General features: G+C 58.0%; 2 protein-coding genes across 5 annotated transcripts in view; one reads left to right on the top strand and one right to left on the bottom strand.

The window, feature by feature from the left end:
- Positions 1-4,579, top strand: part of IGHMBP2 (immunoglobulin mu DNA binding protein 2) — a 43,130-nt gene extending 38,551 nt beyond the window's left edge. For both annotated transcript variants that reach the window (XM_080594715.1, XM_080594716.1), the window contains exons 13-15: positions 967-1,800; positions 2,053-2,237; positions 4,067-4,579. In XM_080594715.1, the coding sequence (XP_080450841.1) occupies positions 967-1,800; positions 2,053-2,237; positions 4,067-4,264 (1,217 nt within the window). In that variant the 3' untranslated portion in view covers positions 4,265-4,579. The remainder of the gene's footprint in view (positions 1-966; positions 1,801-2,052; positions 2,238-4,066) is intronic.
- A 1,064-nt stretch (positions 4,580-5,643) lies between these two features.
- SYT12 (synaptotagmin 12) lies at positions 5,644-16,039 on the bottom strand. 3 transcript variants are annotated; one of them, XM_080594722.1, is made up of 8 exons: positions 15,783-16,039; positions 11,710-11,774; positions 10,115-10,308; positions 9,586-9,978; positions 8,329-8,544; positions 8,100-8,220; positions 7,810-7,943; positions 5,644-7,109 (listed from the first exon to the last, which is right to left on the bottom strand). In XM_080594722.1, exons 2-8 carry the CDS (start codon positions 11,744-11,746, stop codon positions 6,936-6,938), a joined length of 1,269 nt encoding a protein of 422 aa, XP_080450848.1. In that variant the 5' UTR covers positions 11,747-11,774; positions 15,783-16,039; the 3' UTR covers positions 5,644-6,935. The 3 variants fall into 3 exon arrangements, with proteins under 3 accessions (XP_080450848.1, XP_080450847.1, XP_080450846.1); XM_080594721.1 differs by lacking the exon at positions 15,783-16,039 and adding an exon at positions 14,736-14,886; XM_080594720.1 differs by lacking the exons at positions 11,710-11,774; positions 15,783-16,039 and adding an exon at positions 10,946-11,671.
- Between the last annotated feature and the right edge of the window lie 228 nt (positions 16,040-16,267).

Below are 16,267 nucleotides of genomic sequence, written 5' to 3'. Positions count from 1 at the left end.
GCTTTTCGTGATGTCTGGGCACAGCTCTGGTCTGCACGGGACGCGAGAGATGCTGTTAGCACCCTGTGAGACCCGGGGGAGAAAAGCTCACCTATTTTGTGACCACATTTCTCAGCTCAGGGGAAGCTGGGCACGGTGCTGACCCTGCATGGCCATCCAGGAGCCAGCAGGAAGCCCTCGTGCTGGATCAGAGGAGCTGACCTTGCCCCTGCAGTCAGGGGAAAACGCATCAAAGAACCCACAAACCGTTCCCTAAGCTGCAGAGCACGGAGAGGGAATCGCCCACACCCTGCTCCTTGAAGGCAGTGCAACGTGGACTGCTCGGCCACAGCAAGGCCAGGCAGACACGGAGCCAGGCTGGTCCCTGCAGCAGAGGAGACGTTAACTTCTTCCCTGCTGGCCTCCTCTTTATCCTCAGGAGCTGGAAACTCGAGAGCCGCCCACGCTGCCCTTCTCACTAGCAGATCCTCACTGAGTCATCCTGGCGTTTGCCAGCTCTCACTGCTTTTCTCTGACGAAGTAGCCAGACAGCAGAAGCAAACCTTGCGGAGCTGCCTAAATGCCTGGTGCTGTCAGCCCTGCGTGCACCGGGAGCCTGGGGGCAGGCAGGGGGAGCTCGTCTGGGGCGGTGGATTTCTAATTTCTTCACCTGCAGCTCCCCTTCTGGTGCAAGGGGAGCCTCTACCACATCGCTCCCTAGGTGTTTGCTTTCTGGTCCCAACCTGATCTCATGTCCTGGGCTACCCGTGAGATATTTCTCCTCCCCGTGTGCTCTGGGTGTCACCCAGCCCTCTCTTCCCACCCCAGGGGAGGAGCAGGGACCCCTGGCTCTGGCTTTCAGGCCGTGAACCAGAGGCAGAAGGATCACGGTGTGCCAGCGTGAGTCAGGAGCCCTGCACCCACCGACGGTGCTGAGCAGACACCCGGTGAGTGACCTGGGGGGGCCTCTTGCTTTCTTCCTGCCAGGTGAGGTGGGCTTCCTCGCGGAGGACCGGCGGATAAACGTGGCGGTGACCCGCGCCCGGCGCCACGTGGCCATCATCTGCGACACGCGCACCGTCAGCAGCCAGGGCTTCCTGCAGCGCCTCGTGGCCTACTTCAGCCAGCACGGGGAGGTGCGCACGGCCTTCGAGTACCTCGATGGCCTCGTGCCCGAGAACTACTCCCACGAGAGCCACGGTGAGCGGCGGCAGGGCACGAAGCCCCCCGTGGCACCCGGCCCTGAGCCGCGGCCGCCCGCGGGGAGGAAGCCCAAAGCAGCAGCAGCCAAAGCAGCTCCGCGGAAGCGAGAAACGCCTTTCTCCCCAAGCACCAGCGGGCCTGGGAGAGAGAGCCCAGGGACAAAAGATGATACGAACACATTTAAAACCACGCTGCTGGCCTTCCTGGAGAGCAGCGAGGCCCAGCTGGATTTCCCCCCGTCCCTCAGTTCGCACGATCGGATGCTGGTGCACCTCCTGGCAGAGGAGTACGGGCTGCAGCACGGGAGCACCGGGGAAGGCAAGGAGCGGTACGTCAGCGTCCGCAAGAAGGAGCCTGGGCAGCCTCCGGCACCCTCAGCTGCCACCTCCAGCCTTCGGCGTCCCCTTCCTCAGCCGCAGGAACCTCCTGGGGAAGCTCCTGCCCCTGTCGAGACAGGAGGAAGCAGTGAGGGCTCGGGAAAAGTGGACCTGAAAAGCTTGCACCTGGAGAGAGTTCAAAGGGAGAAAGCAAGACGAGAGGAGATGGTAAGGAAGCTTCAGGATCCCGGTGCTGGCCTTCAAGGCGGCAGCAAGAAGAAAGACAAGAGCGAAGCCAAAGGTAGGTCCTTGCTTCACAACCAACACCGTTAATGATCCTGCTTGAATGGGTCTTGCTGCTTAATCCCCTTGGTTTTGCCTCCAGACCTCATGTGCGTGGGGGGCTTGGGATGTGGCTCGTGGAAATCTGCAAAAGGAGCTCCCTGGAGCTGTGCTGCTTCGCAGCAGCTGGGTCACAAGTCTTTTTTGGGGGTTTGTTCTCCACTTCCAAGCGGGTGCTTAAACCCCCATGTCTCTTCTGCCCTCTCTATAGGAAAGCCAGCAGTCAAAACCGGGGTGGACGGCGCAACGGAAGAAGATATCGACGCTCTGATTTCTGCTGCCATTAAAGCTGACAACACCTGCGGCTTCCCCCGCTGCAAAGCCAGCGTTACAACCCTGGGCCAGCTCTGCCCCCACTGCAACAGACGCTACTGCCTCAGCCATCACGTCCCCGAGGTACGCGTGGGGCCAGGCAGCTGCCCAGGGACTCGAGCACCGTGGGGGCTGGAGAGGAGTAGGACGTGCCCAGCAGCACGGCTTTAACCGTGGAATCATCCCTGTCAGGCTCCCCAGAAAAGATTTCCTTGAAGGGGGGGGGGGGGTTAAAGCAGAACCAGCTCAAGAGTAGGCTTGTGATGGCCACTGAATCAGTGTCTTCATAGAATGGCTTGGGTTGGAAGGGACCTCAGAGATCATCTAACTCCAGCCCCCTGCCATGGCAGGGATGCCACCCACCACACCAGGTTGCCCAGGTTCAGCCTGGCCTTGAACACCTCCAGGGATGGAACATCCACAACCTCTCTGGGCAGCCTGCGCCCGTGCCTCACCCCCCTCTGAGTGAAGAATTTCCTCCTAACCTCTGATCTTCCTTAGTCTTCTTCCTTGCTGTTCTTCCACAGCTGCTTGAAAGCCCCTCCCTCCTCAGATCTGGGAAGAAAGAAAGGAAGGAAACAAAGCTTGAACTGTTGTCAGGCTTTATCTTTTAGTTTTGGTGCCAAGGCAGACGGGTAGGTTTAAACCTCCAGGGCTGGCAGCGTGATGCTTCATGGTCAGCCAGCCCTGGGCTTTGAGCCCCTCAGGCAGAGCTGACGAGGCTCTGAAGAGTACTGGGGCTGAGAGGTGATGATTTTCCATTCATCCACAGCCTTGTGCTCCCCTCCTGCATCACCCAAGCGTAGCGCTTGGCCACGTGGAGCCTCCCAGGGCTTAGCAACGTTTAGCAAGCCGACCTATAAATCATCAGCAGAGATTTTCCCCTTGTCAAATGCTATCTGTTTCCATGGCAAAGAATAGTTGTATTTATGGTCATTCACAGTCCGGGTGGGATGTGAATTTATTTCTTGCCGAATCGCCTCTCCCTGTTGAATTGTAATGAGAACTCCAATAAGAAACAATTGGAAGGATAAAATCCACTTCAGTGAGTTTTTCTTCCCTTTCAAAGCTCAGCCCTTTTTCTAGAGGTCGTCTGGCAAATAGCCTGGGACCTTCTACCCATGCCTGACCCTCGGGGGGGATTAGCAGGGCCAGGAGCAGCTTGCCAGGCATTGCTCACAGTTCTTCTCTGCCACTGACCTGCCCCAGCAGCAGGGACAGAAATCTTTATCAGGGCACGGAGAGAACCAGCCGCTGCCTTCCAGGCTGTGTGTGTGTTCCTGAAAACATCAAATGATTTGGGGATAGACTGAGCAGAAGGGATGAACTTTTAAGAGCCAGTTTAGACCCAGTGAAGGTGATTCAAGCCAGTGTTGAACTTAACACGCAGTTGGGTCACCTTAAACACAACCTGTGCTTCAGTGCAGGCTGGTTTTATAAAAGGTTCGCCTGCACAGAATGAGCCTTGTGATACCTTTGCTATTATCGTACAGACCAAACTACCCTAGCAAGGCAGATAACGTGGCTGAAAAGAGCTCTTCTCATTTCCCAAGTCACCTGTCCTGTTTCACTCCTGGGAATGGGAGCTCAGTTTTGTTTCCAACTCACACGTAGGAACCATAAAAGATCCAGCTCCTCACGTGATGAGTGGAAGTTTCCCCCAAACATTGGAAGTTTTGTGAAGGCGACACTTCAGCTGTCCAAAAGGCTGATTTACCCACTGTGCAGATCCTGCAAGGAAAGAAATTACCTTTCTGTTTTTGTTCCTCGTTAGAGGAGCTGTAAATAAATGGGAGGCGGTCTTAGGGAGTACGAAGCAGGTGGAAGAGGACCTCCAGGCTCCAGCCACAGAAACGCCAGGCTCCCACGTGTGCCCTGTTTCCCACCCGTGTCCCTCCTCTCTCTCCCCCCAGGTTCACGGCTGCGGGGAGAAGGCCAAGGCGCACGCACGGCAGAGGATCAGCAGGGAAGGGGTTCTCTACCCTGGGAGCGGCTCCAAAGACAAGTCCCTGGACCCCGCCAAGAGAGCCCATCTCCAGCGCCGCCTGGACAAGAAGCTCAGCGAGCTGACCAGCCAGAGAAAGAGCAAAAAGAAAGACAAGGAGAAATGAAGGTGCTGGTTACTCCTCTCTGACAACCGAGACCTTTTCTTAGGTTAACAGGTCAGGCTACGAACACCAAAGATGCACCAAAGGGTGGTGCTGAGCCCCACAGGAAAAGGGGAGCTCGTTCTGGGTGGCAGACAGCTTGGAGCCAGCGTGCCATAGACTGCTGAATAAATAGTCACCGGGCCTCTCGAAACCCCAGAGCTGCAACGGAGGAAGGCGAGCACTTTCCTTTGTCCCAGTTACCCTTATTGACAAAGTAATGGATGTACACAGAGAGGCTGCAGCGTGCCAATAAAGACGGATGTTAAAACACCTAAAGCAATCAGCTGTCACTGTGACATTTCTCCTGCTCCAGCAAAAAGATAAATGCCTGTGGGCAGTGGGGGGGGGGAGGAACTGAAAAGCCCCAGGTGACCCTCTCCTTTCGGGAGGATGACTAAGGAAATGGATGCCTCCAGCTCTGTCCTCCCAGCTCCTGTCCCTCCTGGACCCATTACCTGGCCCTGTACCCCCCGAAATAATCCATCCCCCACCCTGCTTTGCTGCCTGCTGAGCCTCAGCTCCGTAGCATCTCCTCCACAGCCCCCAGCGCCATTGTCCCCTCTCCTTGATGGCTCGAGGAGGTCCTGATGACCCACACATCTTGAACCACCCCCGAGAAGTGGCTCAGAAAGCCACTTACTGTCCCCAGGGCAGCACACGAGTGTCATTCTAGGAGGAAGGGAAAGCTGCTGAGAAGCCTGCACAGAGGAAGGACTGGAAGAGGAGCAGCGAAACCACCAAACCATACGTGCCTTGGCATTTCAGAGCTTTGCAGCTCTTGCCCACCAGCGATTTCAGCCTCACTGAACACCAGGGGAAGGCACTCATCTCATCCTGACCAAAAAAAAAAAAAAAGCTCAGCAATTTGCAGGGGCTGCGCGTTAGGCAAACCTTCCTATTTCTTTCTTTCTTCCCAAACGCTAGGTGAAGTAGCTAATAAGCACGTTTTTCCCCTCAAATCTCGGTGCCTGTCAGTACCGGCTGTGCAAAAATAAATAAACAAAAAAAAAAAAAAGCGATGCTGAGCATCACTTGGCTCGTGCCCCGGTCCCCAGGGCCAGCCATGTGTCAGCTCGCAGAGGGACGGCGCCGGCTCACGCGGCAGCTGCGTGGTGGCAGCAGATGGGACATGGGGGGCTCCTGGAGGGAGAGGTGGGGAGGAGGAAGAGCGTGGGAGAAATAAAATCTGTGCCTCTGCGAGCAGCGCTGGGTGCGCACGGGGGAAGGAGCCAGCGCAGCACATGCAAGGGGTTGTGTGGGGGGAGAGCAATCGCAGCCTCGTGCCAAAACAACGGTCAGACAGGGAAGACAGAGGAGCAGAGAAGAAAATCACTGCCAGCTCAGGGTACCACCATGGTATTATCTTTAATCACAGCTAAATGGCTCATTCACACTTTTATACTTTTTTTTCCAGCTCAAATCATTCAAGCAACCCAATGCCTCACCTAGCCCACCCCATGGAGCCAGCTCCCTGTCAAACGGCCCCCACACCCCCCCCCAGGTTTCCCTGCCTGGCTTTCTGCAGGCATCCTGCGGGCAGAGACCAGCCGAGGCTCTGCTGCGAGCACGGGACGCGTCCCCAGAGCATCCTCTGCCTGCCAGCTCCCTCCATCTGTCAGCCTCCAGAAAACAAGGGGGGGTAATCGGCTCCCCAAAAAAGCTAACTTCATGTAGGGGACCTTGCTTGGGACAGGAGCCCACAAGCAGACAGTGCCCAAAGAGTTTCGTTTCCCTCCTTTCCCCCTGAAACAGGAGATAGGCTTAAAAATTAGGAACCTGGGCAGGTCTCTGGTGCCTGTTGGACTTGGCCCTGCTGTGGGGACAGCCCAGGGGTTATTTCAGCTGGGAAAAGGGCTGGGGTGGGGACAGGTGCCCCTGCTCACATTTAACCTTTAGGGGATGACTCAGGCTGGACTTGACCTCAAACCCAAGGAGTTTAAAGACTGCTCGTCAAGTCCTGACACCCCTCAGCAGCCAGCAGCAGCTGCCTTGATTTATGCTGCTGGAAAGGCGATGGAAGGAAAGAAAAGATATATAACAACTGTTTGGTTTTTTTCTGCTGTTATTTCTCCCTTTTTCTTTGCAATTTGAAGTGGTTCAGCCCTGGTGCAGTGCACCGAAATCCCTCCGAAACCCAACAGAAAGTCCCCACGTGCCGAGAGAAACCGCACAGTGCCGGCGTTTATCGCCCCCCTCGGCGTTTTCCCCTCACTTGCCCCAAAAGCGCCTTCCGAAGCAGCCCGTCGCGTTCCCCCCAGCGGTCCCCAGAGGCCACGTTTGGGGTCACCACTGGTTTGAGGAGCCCGGCGGGGGGCATGCAGGATGCTCGGGAGCCTGGCAGGCAGCCGGGCAGCAGTTTGGGGAGGATTTTGCTGGTTTTGGTCCTTCCTCGGCGGGTCCCTTGGCAGCTTCCAGCGCATGCGGATGGGAAGAGACGCGGACAGGAGTTTCTCCATCCTCCTCCCCGTCGAGGCTTTCGGCAGCGGGATGCTCGGGCCGAGGCGTGCCGGCAGCTCTGCCTTTTTGGCCAGCCCCAGACCTCTGGACACGGCGCTCGGCCGCCGTCCACGGGGCAGAGCCGGCGTCGGGGTGCAGGGTCCCGGGGCGCGCGGGGCTCCCCCCGCCAGCACCCTTAGTTCCTCCGCAGCGGGTGCCACATGGACACGGGCTTCCTCAGCGTGGCCAGCATCTGGTTCCAGTGGGTGATGCCCATGCCGCTGGCCGCCGGGCCGATGAGGACGTGGCCCGTGTTGTCGGCACGGCCGTCCTCGCCGCTCTCCGCCACCGTCACCCGCAGGGACAGGTCCTGGGGGGGGGGGGGGGGGGGGGCGTGGGGACGTCGGGGTGGGGCGGCACCCCCCCCATATGTACGTATCCCCATACCACCAGCCACATGCACATATAAATGTGCCCCCCCCCAATAGCATCCCATATACATCCCCTCTACTTCCCACCCCATAAATGCACATCCACCCAAACCCCGGGTATTCCCCTACACCCCTGCCCGGCTCGTACACACATCCCTGTGTCCTCCCCCCCTCTACATACTGGAAAACCACGTGTGCCCATCCCCACACACAGCCTTACCCTTTACGTATACATCCCCCTAACCTCCCATCCCACAGGTACTCATCACCTGACTTCCCCCCACACCCCCTGAACCCGGATATGCACCCACCTACAAACACAACCACACTCTATACGAATTCCCTATACCATACACCCCACACAACACATCCCACCAGCAGCCATACCCTGCGCATACACGTGCCCTCCTCCTATAGCCATACCCCATACATACACATCCCCCTACACCCCAAAATCATAAATGCCCATCCCTGCGCACATAACCATACCTGATACCTGCACGTCTCCTGTACCACCACCCCATCCGTACACACCCTGCTGAATCATATATGCACCCCACATCCCCTACAATTCCCTCTCCCCCTGCTAGCACGGGGATTTGGGGTCCCATGGAGCAAGACCCCCAGGCTGGGACAGACCTGGAGCACAATGGCCGGCACCGAGAAGATCATGGCCTCGTTGAACACGGGGTTGTTGTCGTCCCTCTTCACCGCCGTCTTCTTCTTGCTGATCTTCCTCCCGTCCTGCAGCAGGTAGACTTTGACGAAGGGATCTGCTCGGGAGAGAACAGCCTGAACGTTGAGCCAGTGACCTCCCCGGGTGGCTCTGCCACCCCAAGGGACATCCCCAGCGAGCACGGGGACACACCAGGATGAGCACCCACCTCCAGCTCGGAGGAGACGCGGACCCGCGCTGGCCCCCTGCTCACCTGCGGTCACTTTGCCGTTGGTCCACACGAGGTTTTTGGCTTTGACCACCACCACCGTCAGGCGCTCGGCCGTGGGCAGGTAGCTCAGAGACAGCAGGATCTCCCCCACCGTGTCCACCGCCTGCGGGACACACCAGCCCTCCAGGAGAGGGACAAAAAAAGAAAAAAAAAAAAAAAAACCAACAAGCCAAACCCGGGCACGCAGAGCCTCGCCGCCACCCCCGCTCACCTTGTTCATGTCCTGCAGGTAGAGCCAGGCGTTGAAGGGGCGCAGGGCCAGGTCCAGGTCGGAGAGCTTGAGCTCGGCCACGCCGGTGCTGACGTTCCTCTCGTCCTCGTCGATGCCGAAGACAGAGAAGCGCAGGCTGTTCTCCTCCAGCGCCGCCGGGTCCAGCGGGATGGAGAAGCGCTCGTCAAAGGCCACGGCGTAGGCGCTCCGCTGGATCTGCCGCGGGGAGAGCCGAGGGGCTGGATGGAGAGGGGCCCCCCGCGCCGCCACCACCGTCCCCTCTGCCCACCTCACCCCCCTGAGACCTCCTAAGGCGACTTGCCCGCGCTCCCCCGCCAGCTCTGCCCAACCTCCGCAGTCCCCAGGGGATTAAAGTGCCTCTGTGGGAAAAGCAGATCTGCAGAAAATTTGCTTTATAGCACTGATCGCTCTCGGTTTACAGCCTATGTTGTATTTTGGGGACGTCTGGATGAAAGCTACTATAAGAAGTTTTAGCCATCATTTAAAAATAAAACAAAAACAACAATAAAAAAACAGGTACTGCAGAGCATTAAAGGAAAAAAAAGACTTTATGACTTGTCTCAGGATTGCAAAAGAGGGTAAATAGGGCTGGTAAATTATGAATAATGATGCTAAATAATAAATATCTCCAGAGCGTAAATACAGAACCTGATCTTGGGATGGAAAAATGGTCCTAAAAGAGTGCTAGGAAAATAGTTCGCTGTCTTTTTGTGCACCTCCACCCCCAGGGAAGTGGGTTTCTTCAGTGGGATGGGGCTTTCTGCTCCATTCTGGAACAGCCTGATAAAATCAAGCTGGCAGACCCAGAGGTTTTCCAAAATGCCTCTGCAAAAAGCCAAGATGCCAGGAGGCAACTGGGGGCTCCTGCTTTCCCAGAGCACTTTTTGGGGTGTTAAAAAAAAAAAAAAAAAGAGTTTTTTTTTCCCCAAAACCAGCTCTGATCATGCCTGCAAGGAGGGAGGAATGCCGAGGCAGTCCCATTGCCTTTTTATCTGACTGTGCAAAATTTTTGACCGCCCCATCACATGCAGAGAGGGACTCCAGGACTCATCCCCCTCCAGTTCCCATCTGGGACCCCTGCCACCCGAAAACCCCGCAACCAGCCCCAACCTCAGCGGTGGCTCAGCACAGGTGAGCCCGGACCCCTTTCCACCCCAGGACACGTCACCACCCTGCACGCCCGCGTTGCGAGCAGCACCGCGCCCGCGCGGGGTTTTCAGGGAAGGAGCCGCTCACCCGGGAGATGCCGACGATCTGCTCGGCCGGCAGCAGGCTGATGCGCATGAAGCAGGACTCGAAACGCGTGTCCTCCTTCTCCAGCAGGTCCTTGCCCTGCAGCAGCGTCACGTGCAAGGTGGCCGCCTTCCCGTCGTACTCCATGGACACCTCCACCTGCCCCACGGTGACGTCCTGCCCGAAGTTGTTCCCGATGGAGGAGATGGAGCTGAGCGAGTCGGCCGAGATGGATTTCTTCAAGGGGCCGTAGGGGGCCAGCCCCAGGTCTTTGCTCATCAGCTCCAGGCTCCCCAGCTCATTGATGCTCTCGAAGGTGTCAGCCGTCCGCAGGCTGGCTTGGCGGACGGGCGACGTCTTCTCCAGCCCCCGCTGCGAGCCCGTGGCGGCCCCGCGCTGCGAAGGAGAAGCAGTCACTGCCGCTTGGTCCCCTCCTTGCAAGAAGCACTTCTGCACCTCCAGCAACTCCGAGTTTGCACCAGGAGCAGCACTGAGCCCAGCTCCCCACGCCTGATTTATTTTTTTTTTTTACCTTGTGCTTGACATCCGAGCACGCCGCCCCGTATTTCTGCTCCAGGTAGCGGTAGTCATAGTTGGGGAAGGGGGACGGCGCCGGGTAGCTGCCGGAGCGCCAGAGCTTCCACAGGTTGATGGCCGCGATCCCCAGCAGCGCCAGCGCGCCCGCGGCGTAGATGCCGACCTCCCAGCGTGGCGGGCTGGCGGCCACTGCAAGGGGACAGAGGCACCGTGAGCCACCCCGCAGAGGGGGCTTCGGCCACGTCCCGGCCAGGAGCCCCTCATCCCCTTCATGTGGGATCAGCTGCAGAGGCTGGGAATTAATTGAGGCTGCCCACGGGTTGAAAAAGGGTGGTGGGCAGTGCTTTGCAAGCCTAGAGTCGCAGATTTTTGGCCAAGCAGCCCCTGGGAGGTGAGGCGCACGCGAGTTTCTGCCCCGCTCCCCAGCAAACAACGTCGGTGAATGGCTGCAGCACCCCCGGGACGCAGGGAGCTCCTGGCAGCGGGCGCAGCCCCGTCCCGCTCACAGCAATCCCGCATCGCCTTCCTGCTGAAGGGAACTGCTCGGGATGCCAAAAAAAAAAAAAGAAGGAAAAAAAATCGGAATGGGAAAAAAAATTGGAAATGGGGGAAAAAGAACCCTAAGGGTAAGTGATGGGAGAAGCAGAGGAAAAAGCCTGGCTGGAGGCTGCGAACCGGGTCGGCTGTGACGGCACAGCGAGCCGTCGGTGCTGCATTGCAGCAGCCTCCATCGCCCGAGCGATTCGAGCAACGCCGGTGGCTCAGCCTAACAAGAAGAAAAGGAGGGGAGGCGGGGGGGGGGGGGGGGGGGGAGATTTGTGATTACTGAGCGCTGCCGGGGGCCCCCCAGCGCTGCCTCTTGTGTCACGCCACCGTGCTCCTGCCTTCAGCGGCGGCTTCAGAGGCAGAAGGAGCCGAAGCCAGGCTGGTCCCATCACAGCTTTATGCCCCCCACCTGCTCTGGCAGGAGACAACAGCTGTTGGTACCCCAAGCAGCGAATTCTGGTCCCTCGAAAGGACCACGACCAGCCCAGAGGGACTTTGTGGGATAAAAGCTTGGGGCAGAAGCCAGGTCCGGCTTCCTCCATCCCTGTCCAAGCACGGCTTAGGTTTGTGCAGGGCTGTGGTGCATCCCCCTGCATCCCTGGGGGGTGATGGTGCTGGGGGAAGCGCTGTGGCTCCCCTCTTCCTAGCGCACTCCCACGCACAGAGGTGCTCGGTGGCAGCCAGCTTCACCAAATTCACAAAATCCTATTATAGCACAGGGGCAAAACTGGGGCAAAACCCAACCCTTTCTGACTCCTGCTTCTGAATAACTCCAGGCACAAAACCCAGCTGTGCTCTAAACCCGCTTCCTACGAGTAACCTGCCCATTTTTTAGGGCAGGGTGCCTAATACCGGGAAGTTTAAGAATTTTCCTTTTTCAATTAAAAAAAGTCAGAAGATTAAACTCCATGCTCATGTGCGACACAGAGGGGCTCCTGCTGAAAGCAGCGGGGACCAGCAGCCCTCCTGCAGGGCTGTGTGCGCCAGCACCGAGGGCTCAGCCCCTCCCCAAAAACCCTTCCCGGAGCTCATTAAACCACTCACCGCTCAGGCGGTACCTGCCCGCGTGGTCGCTGTCCATGGCAAGCACTCCCCGCTAGCGGGACAGCCTGCAGTGCACAGGGAAAAGCAGTTAGGGTAAGAGGAAAAAAATAATTGTCTTTTTTTTTTTTTGTCTTTCTAAGCAGGGATGCTAAATAGCTGCTCAATGACTTTTCTCTATTACCTTCCTCACCGGGAGGGGTTTTCCCAGGTGAACTCTACGGGAGATCCAATCTTAAACACAAGCAATTTTCCAAACTAGACCCGAATCACGCTCGTGGCCAGGGAGGAAGAGCTGGATTTGCCTGGTGGCTGAAGATTTGGGTACCATCTTCCAGCTCAGCTGGGCTATCGATGAATTTGGGCATCCAGGGGGCAGCTGATCCCCCATCCCATCCAGGTTTGGAGTTTAACAGGAGAATTGGAAATTGCAGTGTTTCATAGCGTAAAATATGAGCCCCGGTAGCCTGATGTGACTGGCAGACCTCCACTAAGGGCAACAGGGTCCAGCAGCAGAAGGGTTTTCTGAACGTAACAGGGTCACAAGGCATCCCGAAACAGCAGCAAGGCTCGGAGATGCCCACCTCGCCCCAGCCTCGCGCCTCGGTCGCGCCGTGCCTCAACGCTCGGCTGAGAACGGGCACCTCGTGTCACCCCGGGGCTGAGCGCCACGAGGGACGTCCAGCACTGCGAAACCAGGTGGTGACAAGCACAACGCCACGGGGGCTCACCCAAAACAGACCCCTTTATCTGCTGGAAAACCACCTCGCCTAAGAGGTTTCATTTTCTGGCTTTTTGAAACTGTGAAAATAAAAGAAGTTTAGAGGAACGAGTTTCTCTGCAAAAGTGCAAATATCCCTTGCCAAAAACGCTCCATTTCCTTCAAAGCCGTTCCCCCCGTGACAGCGTTTTGTGAGGAGCTGTGAGGACAAGCAGCAGCTCCAGCAGATTTCCGAGGCATCCCCATGAGAGCTGCCGACTGACTGCAGCGTTCATCGGAGGAATTAAATGAGCTGGTATTTCCCCCAGCAGCAAGACGACGACAGCCTTTCCTGGGCACGCAAACAAAGGTGCAACCAGAGCTCGGGAGGAGATTTACAGCTTTTTGTGTCAAGCCAGGCTTTCCCCACCTGTTTGTTTTTTGGTTTTTGTTTTTTTTTTTGTTTGGTTGGTTGGTTGTTTTTTTTTTAAGTTTTTTTCTTGGTGGGACATCGGGATCCAGGTATCGCAATGGGGTCAGGGCAGCTCTGCTCTCCTTGAGAGCTGCTGCGATGGGACGTGGGGCTTCTCCTGCTCGGGGGAATAAAACAGCTCAAAGGGGGAGACCTGCCAGTGAAGCCACGTGTCTGCTGATAGAGGGGGGGCGATTCCCTCAAAATTAAGAGGGCTGACACCCCCGCTTGCCCTCGCTGCTGTGACCACTCGAGGCTAGAAGACGCTCACACAAGGGGTCTGCGTGGTCCCAGCACGCCTCAAGCACCGCGGGTAAATCCAGGACACGCCGCAGAGCAAGCTGCAGCCCCCAAAAGTCATAATCCAAGTTATAAATGGCAGCAGTGATCTCCGTGCAAACCTTGCCTGCTGCCCCTGGTCGTCCAGCACGGGCAAGCTCCGTCCCCTCCACCCTCCAGCACCATCCCCACGTCCTGGGCTCTGAGCAGGGCTTCTCCATCCCCCCCAGTCCATCCCCAGCCTCCTGCCAGAGGGTGAAAGCCTCGATCCGCAAGGCAGAAAAGTAGGATGGGGTTTGCCGATGGCGAGTTGGTTAATAAAAATAAATCCAAGACCTGACCCGAGGGGTCGGGCTCTGCCCCTCACCGTGCTGAGCCCTGAAGGCAATCCCACCGCGCTCCCCCTCCCACGGTTACTGCTGCAGGAGGTGAGGGCAGCAGCCACCTCCCCGGCAGACCCTCACTGCAGGCACCAAGCAGTGCCCCAATCTTCCCCGTTTTTCACCCAAAGAGGACCCCGCACCACCCCACGCCTCCCGCAGCCACAAGGCAGCGCTCGGTGGCATTGGTGCTCCGAGGGGCTACGGAGCCACAGCGGGCACAGGCCTGGATCCGTCCCAACACCAATTGCTGGCTTTTTTTTTAAAAAAAATTTTATTTTTAACCTGTGCTGGTTAAAAGCAGGGAAGAAGGAAATCCTCGGGACCCTCCTCACCTCCATCCTTAGCCGGGCAGCAGCAGCATTTGCATCCCCAGCAGTGCCTGGGAATGCAGCAGAGCCCGGCCCAGCGAGCCGGTGAAGCCGATGCTGAGCCCAGGGGGTGGCTCCGGGGTTGAAGCGGCCCCCAGCTCCTCCAAGGGGTGCCAGGCTGAGCTCCTTCCACACCAGGAATTTCCAGCGCGATGCCAGGCTGGGCTCCTCGCCCCGGCTGCGGGGCGCAGCGCCTGCTCACAAGTGCAACGAGCTGGGCAGCCTCTGCCCCGCATCACCCAGAGCGAGGAGGTTTTTGCTCTGAAGCTTTTGCCCTAAAGCAGCCCAAACCCCCGGCCGAGCAGGCTGGGGGGAGCAGTGGCCCCAGTCACGCCACGTTTCTGTAGGGTTGCTCCGGAAAAGCGTTTCCCTCCTGGTTCATCCTCGTGGCACCACAGCCAGGGCATCGCTCAGCCCTGGGGTCTTGCATCCGCACCCACCCGGGGTACCCCAAATCCCCCTCTCCTGCCTCCCAGGGACCCCCAGGTCCACCCAGCGCCCTCTGCTCCCCCTTCGTAGCACCTTCGGGCTCTTCCCTTGCTCCCCCCAGGGTATTTTTCTGCTTCAGGACCCGTGTGCAGGAGGCGACGCGCATTGCAATAAGCTCAGAAAGCTGCACCGGCGACCCCCCCAAAATAAATAAATAAGTAAAAAAAAAAAAAGAAAAATAAAACCGCGACCCCAAAACACTGCAAGGGGGCGAGAAGATGCTCTGCAGGGGTCGCATCCCCTGCCTGGGGGGGTGGCGTGGACCCGACGGGGGTTTCCCCCCCTGCCTCCCCCTCTCCCCCCCCATCACCACCACCAACCCCGCGTCTCGGACTCACCGCTCCTTTGGGGAGAAAAGGGAGAAAAAGCTCATTTTGCGGCCGGGGGGTGCTGGCAGCGGGCGGCTGGAGCGGGGACTGCGGGAGGGGCCGCCCCCTCCCGCCCCCCAGGTGCGGCCCCAGCCGCCGCCCGCCCCCTGCAGCCCCCGGCCCCGCCGGGCGGGTTTGGGATCGGCTGCTGCTCCCCCCCATCCCGCCCCTTCCTCGCGTTTGGGTTTCCCCCAGCCACCAGCATCCTTCAGCCCCGGGGTCCTGCATCAGATAAGGCACGGGATGAGACAGATGCAGTGAAAACCCAAATCCCCCCCCTCCTGCCCCCAAGGGACCCCCAGCTCCATCCCCAGCCCTTTGCTCCCCTCTTGTAGCATCCTTCAGCTCATCCTTCAGCTGCTTCAGGACCCGTATCCCCTCCTCTTCCCTCCCGCAGGGGTGATGCTCTCCTCCATACAGCTTTTTACGGGCTATGGCTTGAAATCGTTACCCCAGAGCCAAAGGTTTGGCTCCTCGCCTATCCTTAATGCGGGCTCCGGGGCTTCAGGTCCCTTCCCACCGCTGCAGGACAGAAACCACCGCGCTCCTCGCCCCCCTTCCACCCCTGGACCCCGGGGGGAAACTGGGCAAGGTCCCGGCTCTGCCCCTTCGGCCACAAAACCCACGGGTTCTCCTCTCCCTCAGCGCAGCACAAGTCAAAGGCTCATCCCGAAAATGCCAATTCCGTGGGATTTGTCCCCAAAAAGCCCTATGATCAGAGACCAAAAGCTCGGCACCCCCTGGCAGGCGCCGTCTGCTGTGGCAAAGGAACTGGTCAGCAGCCAAACCTCCCCGATGTGCTCCTACGGGGTGGGATGGAGAGCCTGCCTTCTCCTCTCCTAGCCTCGGAGCCCTGTGCTCAGCCTCTTTCCTACTCCAAATGCCGGGCCACCGCTCCGCAGGAGCGAGTAGTAATTCCAAACAGAAAGATTCAATTTGCTCAAATTAGTGAAAAAATAATAATCGCCATTTGGGGAGGAAAGAAAACCCTTTGCCCCAAGGAAAAGGCCAGCTCACCTGGTGCACAGCAGCGTGATGCTCCAGGAACTTTACTTCCCAGGAAAACCCACCAAATCCTTCCTGGCAGAGAATTCATCTTTAGGGAGAGATGGTTTTTAATTTTCTCATAGATAAAAAAGAAACAAAAACCAACAATGGACTGAATTTCAACTGCAGCCCCATTTTGGGTGGGAGCTGAACCTCGTCCCCCCGCTGAGAGCCCTCTCCAGGAGCACGGGTTCCCCCCGAAGCAGCCCTTCCTCCTGACGTACAAAAGGCAGCTGGAAATTGAGCTGGCGAGGGTTTCTTCCTTCCTCAGATCCCAAACCTAAGAGAAGCGTTCCCAGGGGCCGGCAGCCGTCCGTCTCCGCAGCCCCGGACACCAGCACCCTCTTGTGGGGCCTCCTTGGGCTCAGCCCCGTCCACGGCTGACCTCCAGAGAGCTGGGGTTAGCCAAATTCGGTTTGGCCAGTGTCTCACGGCCATCTGAGAGCAACGTAAGG

Source organism: Anser brachyrhynchus (genome assembly GCF_964034855.1).
Source record: "Anser brachyrhynchus genome assembly, chromosome: 5".
Lineage (NCBI taxonomy): Eukaryota > Metazoa > Chordata > Aves > Anseriformes > Anatidae > Anser > Anser brachyrhynchus.
Note: the sequence above shows the minus strand (reverse complement) of the source record. Positions and strands in the feature narration are given on the sequence as shown.